This window comes from Diplotaxodon limnothrissa, linkage group LG11 (genome assembly GCF_057381915.1).
Source record: "Diplotaxodon limnothrissa isolate DT_005_m linkage group LG11, D_limnothrissa_male_GT1.1, whole genome shotgun sequence".
Lineage (NCBI taxonomy): Eukaryota > Metazoa > Chordata > Actinopteri > Cichliformes > Cichlidae > Diplotaxodon > Diplotaxodon limnothrissa.
Window position 1 is genome coordinate 38,548,414 of NC_140606.1, and position 12,076 is coordinate 38,560,489.

A 12,076-nucleotide genomic window follows, 5' to 3' on the forward strand; every position below is an offset into this window, starting at 1 on the left:
CTGTAATGACGCAGCCTGGGGCGGGGTCTCCGCTCCCGCGAGTACCAAGCGGACCCTCGCAGTGATGAGGATGCTGTGATGATGTCTCACTCTGTTCACATTTCTGGAAACCACAAATTTCAGACGGATTTTAAAGGAAAAGGCTCTTTTGTGTTTTTAGTTTACTTTAAATATGATGTAATAAATATATTTGAATCTTCACTACAGAAATTGACATTTTCTTTATATAGAATATGGACACATTTTGAATTGACTACATTTTAGTTTTGATCTTTTGTTTCTGTAGTCACATAATCAACAAGTACTGCCACACTTAAAAATCTGTATCATCCAAGTTACGTTATGGGGCATAATATCTAACTGAATTTATGAAATTAATATCTGTCTCTCTTCCACAGCATGTCTTTATCCTGTCTTCCTTCTCTCACCCCAACCAATCACAGCAGATGGCCCCGCCCCTCCCTGAGCCTGGTTCTGTCGGAGGTTTCTTCCTGTTAAAAGGGAGTTTTTCCTTCCCACTGTCGCCAAAGTTCTTGTTCATAGGGGGTCATATGCTGGTTGGGTTTCTCTGTATCTATTATTGTAGGGTCGACCTTACAATATAAAGCACCTTGAGGCGACTGTTACTGGGATTTGGCGCTTTATTAATAAAACTGAATTGAATTGAAAAACGTTGTATAAATCTCTCTGAGTAATCCAGGAGAGCAGAAAGGTGCTGTATGAGAATCATTTACCATTTATTGTTATCATTATTGTTATTATGCTCATCTGAGAGGTCTCATGTGGAAAGCAAAGCTCTGTAGGCTCGAGGTCACACAGTTCACATCTCAGATAAATAAACTATGTCTGACTAGACCTGAAAATGTTAATTCCTGCTAAGCTGAACTGTTATAATTCACATTACTGACACATGGGTTCTTCTTGTTTGCAGCAGGCTGACAGATGAGGTCAGGCTGGAGCTTCTGTGGACTGTGATGTTTGCAGACGACACTGTGATCTGCAGTGAGAGTAGGGAGAAGGTGGAGGAGAGCCTGGAGAGGTGGAGGTCTGCTCTTAGAGACAAGACAAATTAAAGTCAGTAGAAAGAAAACAGAATCCATCTGTGTGAATGAGACGGAGACCAGTGCGAAGGTCAGAACTTATTTCTATTAGTTTTATTGTTATTTTTAACGCCTCAGTTGACCACATATTATTTTGTTTTTTATTTGTTTTTGAGGAGAAGATTTGGCTTCTTTTTCGTTCCAGAGGTTTTTCTTTTAATTTTATAATTTATTTTCTTTGCTAGTCATTATTTTTTTATGAAAGAAGAAAATGTGGAAACCCTGTTCTGTCAGCAATAAATAAAAGACGGGAAGGTCTGCTTAGCTGACATCTCTGCAACACAGCACAGAATTCATTTAAGAAGTTTCTCGGTTTTTTTTCAAACAAGGATTTTACAAAAATAAAAGTAAAAAAATCACCAAACATATTCAGCATAAACCTTTACATTCACACACTGCATCAAAATTATGCAGCCAAACTTATTTGCAAGCAAAAACGTTTTATGAGATTTATAAGATCTGTACTTTTCCTTATATTTATATATATTTTAAACATTTCTAATTCTTTAATATTTATATGTAAAAAGAAAAATAAAGATAATATGTAGTTTTAGAATGTACTTTTTGTCCTTGTCCTTTTAAAAAATAAAGATTCCACAACAATAAAAAATAAATGAGACACGTTGGCGCAGGAATCCTGCTTTGAGTGAGTCATCTTGTTTTTAGACAACCTTTGGCCAGCCTCATCGCGAGCTCCTCCGCGCAGACTCCCTGCATCCTAACGGGAGCATCACTGCGCACCGACACGGAGACCGACGCAGCGAGCGGACGACACCTCCGTCAGCTGATGTATGAAGGCTTCCTTTCCCGGATCAGCGGCTTGTTTTCGGTGATTCTCTTCTCATCCGTCGCTCCTCTATGGATGTGAAGTAAAAGCGGGCGGTAGTCAGTCGGTGTCTTCTCATCTCTGCGCTCTTTCTCCCCGCTCGGTCAGGACCGCATCCTGCCCCGATCCACAAAATGGCGGATATCAGCGAGCTGGGACCCGCCTACGGTGAGATCCAGGCCCTTTTGGTCTTCGTATCTTTTCCATCTCACCCACATCCACCGTGTTTAAATGGCCTCACTGCGTTAGGCTGTGGGGTGTACTGGGGTCAAATGCTGTGACATATTTAACGGATGCCTGCAGCAGGTGAATAAAGCGGCCGCACAGCCCATCACATCCAGTCTTTCCTTTCATGCTTCAGGGGTGGAGCGGGTCATCTTCCCGTGACTGGCACCACTGCCAGGCCGGTCAAATGAGCTCACACGGTGATTTTGTGACCGCAGCCATGTTTGAGTGGACGGTGTTGGGGAAAGATGACCGTCCTCTAAGTCATCATTTCACTGCCACGGAAAAAAGTGCGTGGGGTTTAAACGAGGCCTCGCGCGTGCCTCTGCATCATCGGTGACAAATTAAAAATAACAGCAGCCCGCGCGGGGGAGAAAAACAGGGCGTTCTCGCGGCGCTCCCACGCACGGTCTGCCTCGCTCTCGTGCGTGAGCGCGCGCCCGTCGGGGTGTGTATGGGTGACGTCATGTCTGTGCTCTCCGAGTGAAAAAACCTATTAAATCAGTTTAATCGTCGCGTGGGAGCTGATCAGCGAAAGGAAAATAAAGTAAACGACGATTACGTCATCGATGAAGCGCCTTTTAATACAAATGAGCTGAAGATCCAGACTTACACCACATCTTATATATACTGGCTGATAAATGCAGTTAATCGATTGGCTGATTGTGGTGCGATCATAAAACTGGATGATGGTGTTTCTGTGGAAAATTATAATTGCTCCTAGTTTTCTGACATTTTTAGATAAAAATCTATATTGAAGGTTTCTGTTGTTTGCTGGTTTAAGACCCAGTAAAGAGCTCTGTCTGTGGTGAGCCTGAACATCCACCCAGAAGACACTCAGCCACTTTATTAGGCACAGCTTGCTAGCACTGGGTTGGGCTCCCTTTTACCTTCACAGCTACTCTAAGTCGTCATGCCACACATTCAACATTTGGTCTATGATCACATGACATCATCACACAGCTGCTGCAGATTTGCCGGCAGTGTCCACGATGAGAATCTCCAGCTTCACCACATCCCAGAGGTGCTCGACTGGACTGAGATCTGAGCCCAGTGGAGTCACCATCATGTTAAAGAAACCAGTTTGAGGTGATCTGCAGTTTGTGACGTGGTCTGTTACGCTGCCGGAAGCAGCCATCGGCAGATGGGCCACTGTGGTAGTATTAAGGAGATGCACAAGATCAGCTAACAGTGCTCAGTTAGCTTTGGGGTTTTAACGATCTTTTTCGTTAAGGAGCCCAAAGTGTGCAACCAAACCACACCTTTACCTCACCAGGCTGAACCACTGAGTCGGCTTCCTGTTCTTGACGGGAGCGGTGCCTGGTGGACTCTTCCACATTCAGCAAAGAGTCTTGACTGCATCCCTCAGTGCACTGAGTCGCTCCTGCGTGTTTGGCTGAGGACATATTTGCATATTTGCAATTCCAAGCAGTTGAATGGGTGTGCCTAATAAAGTGGCTCGTATAGTATGTGACAGGAAGTTCTGTCCTAAAGATCTGGTTTCACCGACAGAAGCTGCAAATAAGCAGAACGAGGGAGCTTTAAAATGACAGGTTAAGACTTCTGAATCAATCCACTGTATTATTCAGGAGCTCGTTGATCCACATACCGATCAGCTGAGGTTATGGATCAGCTCAGGACGGTGCTGATTGGAAAAGAGCTTTTGGTGTGAAGAAATGGTGGCTTCCAATGATTATGTGAACAAATCATTGAGCGTAAAGACAATCAATCACCTTCTGCATTCGTTTTAGCTGCAAAGCTACAAAGCTGTGCGCTTGAATGGTTTGTTCTGCTTCCCTGCAGAGCGAGAGTTCATGTTGAACCCCAGTTTAGTTGAGCTCCGATGACTCAGAGAACCTTTAGTCAGCAAATTTAATCCAGATTAATCAAACCAACAGGCGTCACTGGGCCCACTGAAGGGCTGTGCAGAGTGCAGAGTTAGCATCCATACATTCTGGACTTTACTGCATTTTTTTCATAATGTCTGAATCCCACTGACGAGTTTGATATTAGACATTAAATTCTCTTCATTGTCAGTTTAAATTGGGGGGGGTTCAGTAAAATTATTATATAGTTACACCTCCAACCTTAAAATAAAGATGTTGTTCCCCACAAACTAGAACGAGCTCGACGCACCTCACATACCAGACATAGAAGCTGTGTGCAGGGAGCCTGAGGACGGCTGTGCAGACAGCTGTCTGTAGCTGTCAGCAGGGGGTCTCAGCGCTGCACAGCTCAGGTGCCCGTTAGTTGTTAATTAACTGGAGCTCTCTTTCTCTTTCCCCGTGGCTCCCACTTCCTGCAGGTCACCTGAGGCGCCGCTCTGTGTCCATCTGGGCCAAAAAACTCCCACTGTGTTATTTATTATCTGTATTGTTCAAGTGTACTGACACATCTTTAATATTCAGTAAGTTCGTTGCATTTACTTAAGTGAATCGATATGTTAAATAATCACAATTAAACCTGAAAAATTGTGATTATGTTTCTTTCCACAATCAGACAAACGAATACGTCTCATGCAGCACGGACTTCCTGTCGTATCCTCCAGTCATTAAATATCTGGATGTGAGCAATTACAGTTATTGGACACTTTTTCCTTTAATCGAGTGTAATCAGTCAGAGACAAAGGTCAGAACAGACACAGGTTACAGATGAACTGGTTACTCCGTGAGAAATCACATTAAGTGATGATTTAAACTGCTGAGAATAAACCGAGCAGATCAGAGACTGTGAGCTTCTCCTCAGTGTGTGTGTGTGTGTGTGTGTGTGAGCAGGAGCGTGTATTCATATCTTTGTGGGGACCAAAAATTGGAAGTTTTAGGGGACCAACAGCCCTTATAGGGACCGAAAATCGTGGTCCCCACAAGTTTGAAGGCATTGTTGAGACTCAAAATGTGGTTTTAGTGTCAGGGTTGCAGAGGGGTTATGGTTAAGTTTAGGGTAAGTGGCTCAGGAAAGCATTATGTCAATTAGATGTCCCCACAAGATATGAATGCCCAACATGTGTGTGTGTGTGTCCCAGAGTTGCCAGGCAGCGAGCTCAGCTGCTTTCAGCTCTTTCCAAAACATGACATCATCTGATGGAGTCTGAATGAAAAGCGAGAACAAACAGGAAGGAGGATTTTCTGGACTTTGATTCTGCAGCTTTTACACTTTGAGCAGCGACTCTGTGTCCGTCACCTCAGCAGCAGAAACACGTCAGACCTGCATATGAGTCAAAACACTGACAGCAAAGAGGAAACGGAGGCTTCAAGTGTGTGACACAGTGTACCAGGCACAGACTGCGTGAAGCTGTAAATGCTGTAACCACAGCTAATCACACAGTTCACTTCATCAACACGAGCAGTTTATTGTTTTATTCATATTTTATTTAGCGTTGTTTCCTTTAATCTGACTGAAACACGCGCTGATGTGGTTCTGACGCAGCCGTTTCTGTCACCAGCAGCAGTGTCCCGCCTGCAGAAGAATCTGATTGGTTACTCATCACAATTTAAAGCCTATAGGAGCCAAACAAAGTAGGTCATTCATTCTGGAGCAGCTCTGCTGAGCTGTGATGGAGACACAATAGCAGATGTTGGTGAAGTTGCAGTAAATAGATTTTACTAATGAAGCTTCTTAGATTTGATGGAGTTCTTCACCTCAGTTCTGCTCTTGCTCTTGTGTGTTTTTTCACCTCTCTTTGGCTTTTGTTCTGCGGTTGTGTGTTTATTTCATTCAGCGAGGTTGCTTTTCATGTTTTGGCTGCTGTGGAAATGCGCTACGGGGCTGCTTCAGGCTGTGTGGCAGTGTTTAGGAGTCTGGAGCCTTCCAATGAGAGGTGGATACACTCTGCTAACGTTGCATCCTCCACCTGGGGTGGAGAGATTCTGGGACATGAGGACTTTCAGAGAACAGTGTGTAAAGTGGCAGAAACACGAGCTCCCTGCAGCTTTCCAAGAATCCCAGTGACTCAGTGGATCAATTGAAAAGGTTTTTCTCGCACTAGTTTTCTGGGATGGACATTTACTAACTGCGTCCTCTCTCTGTGGATGCTTTGCGTCCGGCCTGATCACCGACATATTGAAGCTACAGCTCGCTACGTTTTGCTTTAGCTGCTGGGTAGCACACTGAATTCTACCTCAGCATTCAGTGAATACCAAGTCAGTACATCAGTGCAGTTTCTCTGGGAAAGCTACTGTGTGTGTGTGTGTGTGTGTGTGTGTGTGTGTGTGTGTGTGTGTGTGTGTGTGCGCGCGCGTAGCATCAGTGTGCCCTTGTGTGACTCACAACAATACTCTTTTATACCCAGCAAACAAAGAGCTCCACAAACCCCGCCTCTCTGCTCTTCCTCCGCCCAGTGCTCAGATGTTTCTAATGAGATCCTCGGAGAGTCGATGTGGTGACTTCACTCTGTGTTACTGTTTTTAAATATGCTGTCACCGACTGCGCTGCCCTAGCTGCTGTAGGATGCTACAGTCTGCGCTCTCTGGTGGTCCCAGTGCTCGAATATCTCCACCTCTTAGATTTGGATTATATGGAAGGGAAACACTGACGGTCTCTGTGAGGACTGCAGCGTACTGCGATTTCTAAAATGGAAAAAATTAACAGTTTATTTAAGATTTGTTTTGAATATTTACTGTTGCTGATTAATAAGACGACTACTTCGTATCCGATTACTCAATATTCAAAAGTCCTCTTGGCTCCGCCCACAAACAGATGTTAATTGGGCAAAGCGTTCGGTTATATTTGGTTACTCGGTTTAGTGTTTTTAATTATTTGTCCTCCTGATAACTGCAGTTTGTTCTCCCAGTGAGGGATTATTCTGAAAGTCCTGGACCCTGCTGTGCGGTGGATGGCAGACTTCAGGGTTACAAATGGCGTCACACTGGGATAAACTGCGTGTTTGTGTGTTGACTGAACAGCAGCCTGTTGTGTCTGACTCACTCCACTGTCGCTCTCTCTCTCGCAGCCATGTCTCCGGTGCTGGCGGGCTTCCTGGGGGCTGGTGTTTTGGTTTTGGTCGTGGTGGTTCTGGTGCTGCTCTGGTCCTTCTGTCAGCGCCGTTACCTCCGAATCTCTGGGCGCTACAAGCTGCACGGGGACCGTTACTATGACTCGGAGGATCCGCCCTACAAGTTTATCCACATGCTAAAGGGGATCAGCATTTACCCAGAATCCCTCAGCAGCAGCAAAAGGATCGTGCGCGGCATCCGGCGTGCCGACCGTTCCGACCGTGACGGAGAGCGAGGCTGCACCACAGCGGGCACCGCCGGGAGGGGGATGGTGCTTGTGGACGCTGAGAACAACATCCTGGATGTCCCCGGTCAGCTGCAGATGAGTCACCTGGTCCCTCCTGCCGGCGCAGACGCCGCCCACGGCCAGGGTCGGCTGGAGCGGGCTTTACCGGTCCGTGCTGACTACTGCTGCCTGGACAGCAGCTCAGCCAGCAGCAGCCAGACCAGCAGTAAGACGGCGTCCCCCTTTACCCCCGCCTCCTCAGAGCCCGAGCCTGAGCCCAGCCTGGGCTCCATCAGCCTCACCGTCGACTACAACTTCCCCAAGAAGGCTCTGGTAGTGACCATCGTCGGCGCCCGGGGCCTCCCCGCCATGGACGAGCAGGCGGGTAGTTCAGACCCCTACGTGAAGATGACCATCCTCCCCGAGAAGAAGCACCGCGTCAAGACCCGCGTCCTGAGGAAGACCCTGGACCCACTGTTTGATGAGACCTTCACTTTCTACGGCGTGGCCTACAGCTCGCTGCCTGAGCTCACCCTGCACTTCCTGGTCCTCAGCTTTGACCGCTTTGCCCGCGATGATGTCATCGGGGAGGCAGTGGTGCCGCTGAAGGGCGTGGACCCGAGCACGGGCCGAGTCCACCTGAGCCAGCAGATCACCAAGAGGAACATGCAGGTGAGCGAGGCTTTGCTGCAGCTGTAATAAAACTAATGGTAGTTGTATTTGAAACAGTCGTGGAACAGACTTCTAGTCTGATCCCAGATTAGGGCTGCCACGATTAGTCGACTAGTCACGATTACGTCGACTATCAAAATCGTCGACGACTGATTTAATAGTCGACGCGTCGTTTGAAGCTTTGTAAGATCCCAAAAGACGCAGGAATAAGTAGCAGGATTTAAGAGTGTAATAACGGACTGAAACAGAAGATGGCAGCACTGCATGTACAAGGATGCCAGCTGCCGTTAAACTCCGACGAAGAAGAAGCAGCTGTGTCCCAGAATTCATAGCGCAGCCCAGCTTAGTTTCCAACAATGGCGGCAGCTAGTTAGTTTTAATATTACTCTTATTATTCTTTCTGGGTCACAAAATAAACGTTTAACATATTTTCAGGCGAGAATGTAGCTGTGTAAACCTCAAATATCTGCTCAGTTTATCAAGACACCGCATATTTTCAAAAGCGCTCCGACGTTTTCGGAGACGTCTGTTACCCACTAGCTCGATAGCTAGCCGGGGGCCATGAGAGCACCGGACTCCCGGCAGATCGTTTTCAAACCCACCGCCCTACTCAGGTTAAACATGATATATAAGTCACTTAGATAACTTAAAAATGTTATTGTTTGGCTTTTTTCAGTATTTTATTTGTTCCTGAGTAAATCGGCTGAGTTTATTAAACTCCACCGAAACAATCTGCACATTTCATTAAAATGTAATAAACTATCATCTTGTCTTTATTTTTAGTTAGCACAGACCTTAAACACTTAAAGCTGTAAGCTAATGATAGTTATATAAGAGCAGATGCTGCTGGTGCAATAAGCTGTACTTTTACGTTCAATGGATGATGATCTGATTAGTCGACTAATCGCAAAAATAATCGGTGACTAGTCGACTATCAAAATAATCGTTTGTGGCAGCCCTATCCCAGATCAGCACTGAAACAGTGCCCTCATATAAATATGTTTCTGATGTAATCTCCAAAAGTTGAGTCTGTTCATCTGGATGTTTTCAGAGAAACGTTTCGTCACTCATCCAGGTGACGTCTTCAGTCTCAGCTGACTGAGACTGAAGACGTCACCTGGATGAGTGACGAAACGTTTCACCCACTGAAAACGCTACGTGTGTGTGAATGTGTGTGTGAATGTGTGTGTGACTGGATGTGTAGAGCGCTTTGGGGTCCTTAGGCACTAGTAAAGCGCTATACAAATACAGGCCATTTACTTTCCTGGATGATGGAGATGCATCAAGACGTTTCTGATGTACTGTATTTGTATACAGCTGAAGTCACAGTTAGTGACTCTCATATGCAGCAGGAAGCAGCAACATAATAGTGACGTGATGTCCAGCCCATTTTTCTTAACCAATAAAGTTCTCAGTTTCTAATAAATATAAAATCATGTTCACAGTTGGGTCTGTTTTTGGTTGTTTCCATCCTAAATGACAGAGTTAGAAGTCACATGAGGCTAAAGCTTCCTGTTAGTGTTTGCACTCATGATTGACAGCAGTGGTCCTGGCACTTTACATACGTGACTAACTGACCCTGTTGTCTGCTCTCTGCGTTACCATGGCAGCCAGCTGCTCAGTCTGTGTCAGTGACAGCCTCGCTGTTGTTCCATCTCTTATCAGTTTAATGTTGGATCGTCAAACATGCGAGCAGTGGACGAGAGAAAACACCGTAAACAAGAAACAGTCACCCGGATACAACGCTAACTTTGTTCCCTCTGTTGTGTGTTTTAGTGCGAGAGTCGTGGAGAGCTGCTGGCGTCTCTGTCCTACCAGCCGGTGTCTCATCGCCTCAGCGTGGTCGTGCTGAAGGCTCGACACCTCCCCAAGATGGACATCACCGGCCTGTCAGCCAGTGAGTAGAAAGCAGGACAGAGAGCAGGAAGACGCTCAGCGTTCAGTCTGACTTGCTTAGAAGATATTTTTCTGTTTTTTGAGGCACAGTCAATGTTGTGGTTGGAACATGCAGCATGGAGCGAGTCGGCCTAAAGCACCTGAATTGATTGATTTATTCATAAACTATCCACGCATATCCAAACACCCCCTGATAAACAACATGCTATAGAGCTGCTGTGCAATTGTTGTTTGTTCTTATATTGATGTAAGAGGATATTTGTCAAACATCGAAGCTTGATCTTAGACCGTTCTCCTTCTGTCCTCAGACCCCTATGTGAAGGTGAACGTCTTCTATGGCCGTAAGCGCATCGCCAAGAAGAAGACCCACGTGAAGAAGTGCACGCTAAACCCGGTCTTCAATGAGTCCTTCATCTACGACATCCCGCCCGAGCTTCTGCCCGAGATCTCTGTGGAGTTCCTGGTGGTCGACTTCGACCGGACCACCAAGAACGAGGTCCTGGGTCGCCTCCTGCTCGGCCTCCACAGCCCCTCCCCCTCTGGAGCCTCCCACTGGAGGGACGTGTGCGAAAACCCCCGCCGGCAGATCTCCAAATGGCACAACCTGAGCGAGTACTGAGGGAGGAGCACCGCCCAAAACCAGCCGACACCACCCACTGGCTGGGACTCCACCAGTGAAGCCACTGGGAAATAAAGACTCAGTGTACAGCACATACACACACACAGACACACACATACATAAAACAACACAGTCACACTGTTGTGATCATAGGTAAACTCTCTCCCTCTATTATCTCTCTACCACAACTACATCTGCAAGTATAAGAAGAATCCTGCAGCTCTTTACAGCCAGTAAACAAACCATGACGTCCATCTCTAAGACTGTTCTCGTGTCTCCTCTGGCTGTCGATGTGTGTCGACGGGGGAAGGAATGCTCAAATATGATTAAAAGAAATGTGAGAAAAAAGAAAAAGTTCCCCCTCTTGCTGTTGTTGCCATGCAGTTCATTGCATGTCCGTCTGAAAAGAAAAAAAAATCACTCCAAATGAAGAGTTGAGATCTGTGACATCACCACGGCAGGAAGACATTTCAGCTCTGATAGAAAATATGATGAAAATACTGCATATAAACTGAAACGCTGAATATATCCAAGTAACGATTGCTCCTCTGGAGGACCAAACACTGCTGCAAAGAGTCGCTGCGACGCTCAGTCAACGTTCCATTTGCAGGATAGTTGCTGTTGTCAGACAGCAGCGTGCTTCTGCCTGCAGATCATTTTCACCCACCGCTCCTGCAGCAGATCGTACGACCGCACCCGACCCCGGAGGAAGTGCACTCGGCCTCGTTTCAACGGGGATTCAGGACCGTCAGAACCTCCTGACTGACCCTAGATCGTGTGAAATCAGCTCCTGCTCTTGAAGACTGAAAGATTATGTAAAATACTTGTTTGTAACATGAATGCATTACTCTAATTTAGGTTGCGAGTGACGCAGAGGGCGGCTGTGGTGCCTGATGATGTTTCAGCTGTTCTATCTTCAGAACTAAAACTAAAAGAGAAGCTAGTTTACCACAGGAGTGCTGTAGTTACGATGAGGATAACACTTGCTTTAAATGATGGGAGGTAAATAAGAACTTCAGGGCTTAAAACTGAAACCAATGTGGAAGTGCTAAAACCTGCAGCTCCTCTAAACACTGTTCAGGCAGCTGGGTGACAATTCAGAAAAGAAAACAACCAAAATAAAGTCTGAAAACCTGAAAGGACATTAAAAAGCAATGAAATCTGCAGCATACAGCAGTTAATGACTAGAATTCAGCTGACCGTCGAAAGTACAAAAAGTCTTTATAGTTCGACTACCTCTTTGATGCTAAAAGTAGCGTAACCAGAAACATCAGATGTAGCTTTTGTTGCTTACGACTCTTGCTGGAAAACGCTGAATATCCTGAAATGCAACAGTCCACATTCTACAGAAAAGCACTTTACTGTCATGTGACAAAAGTCCACCAAGTAATGTGTGTAAGGGCTGTTCAGTACACGCATTCAGAACTAATTAAGGCTTGTTTATAAAAGACTAATTCAGCGTTTTGACACAGTCACTGTTGATTTATCGAGGTCTTTAAAAGCTCTGATGGCAGGCGTCCA

The 12,076-nt window shown here is 45.9% G+C and overlaps 1 protein-coding gene across 1 annotated transcript; it reads left to right on the forward strand.

The window, feature by feature from the left end:
* The first annotated feature begins 1,852 nt into the window (after positions 1 to 1,852).
* Positions 1,853 to 10,662, forward strand: syt11b (synaptotagmin XIb). Its single transcript, XM_085366003.1, has 4 exons — positions 1,853 to 2,094; positions 7,100 to 8,040; positions 9,817 to 9,937; positions 10,245 to 10,662. The coding sequence occupies exons 1-4, from the start codon at positions 2,061 to 2,063 to the stop codon at positions 10,553 to 10,555; spliced, it is 1,407 nt and encodes a 468-aa protein (XP_085222129.1). The 5' UTR covers positions 1,853 to 2,060; the 3' UTR covers positions 10,556 to 10,662.
* Positions 10,663 to 12,076: the final 1,414 nt, after the last annotated feature.

Coding starts and splice junctions, on each gene's coding strand:
- syt11b (XM_085366003.1), top strand. CDS start 2,061: ATGGCGGATATCAGCGAGCTGGGACCCGCCTACG. Junction 2,095..7,099: donor CGAGCTGGGACCCGCCTACG/GTGAGATCCAGG, acceptor TCTCTCTCGCAG/CCATGTCTCCGGTGCTGGCG. Junction 9,938..10,244: donor CATCACCGGCCTGTCAGCCA/GTGAGTAGAAAG, acceptor TTCTGTCCTCAG/ACCCCTATGTGAAGGTGAAC.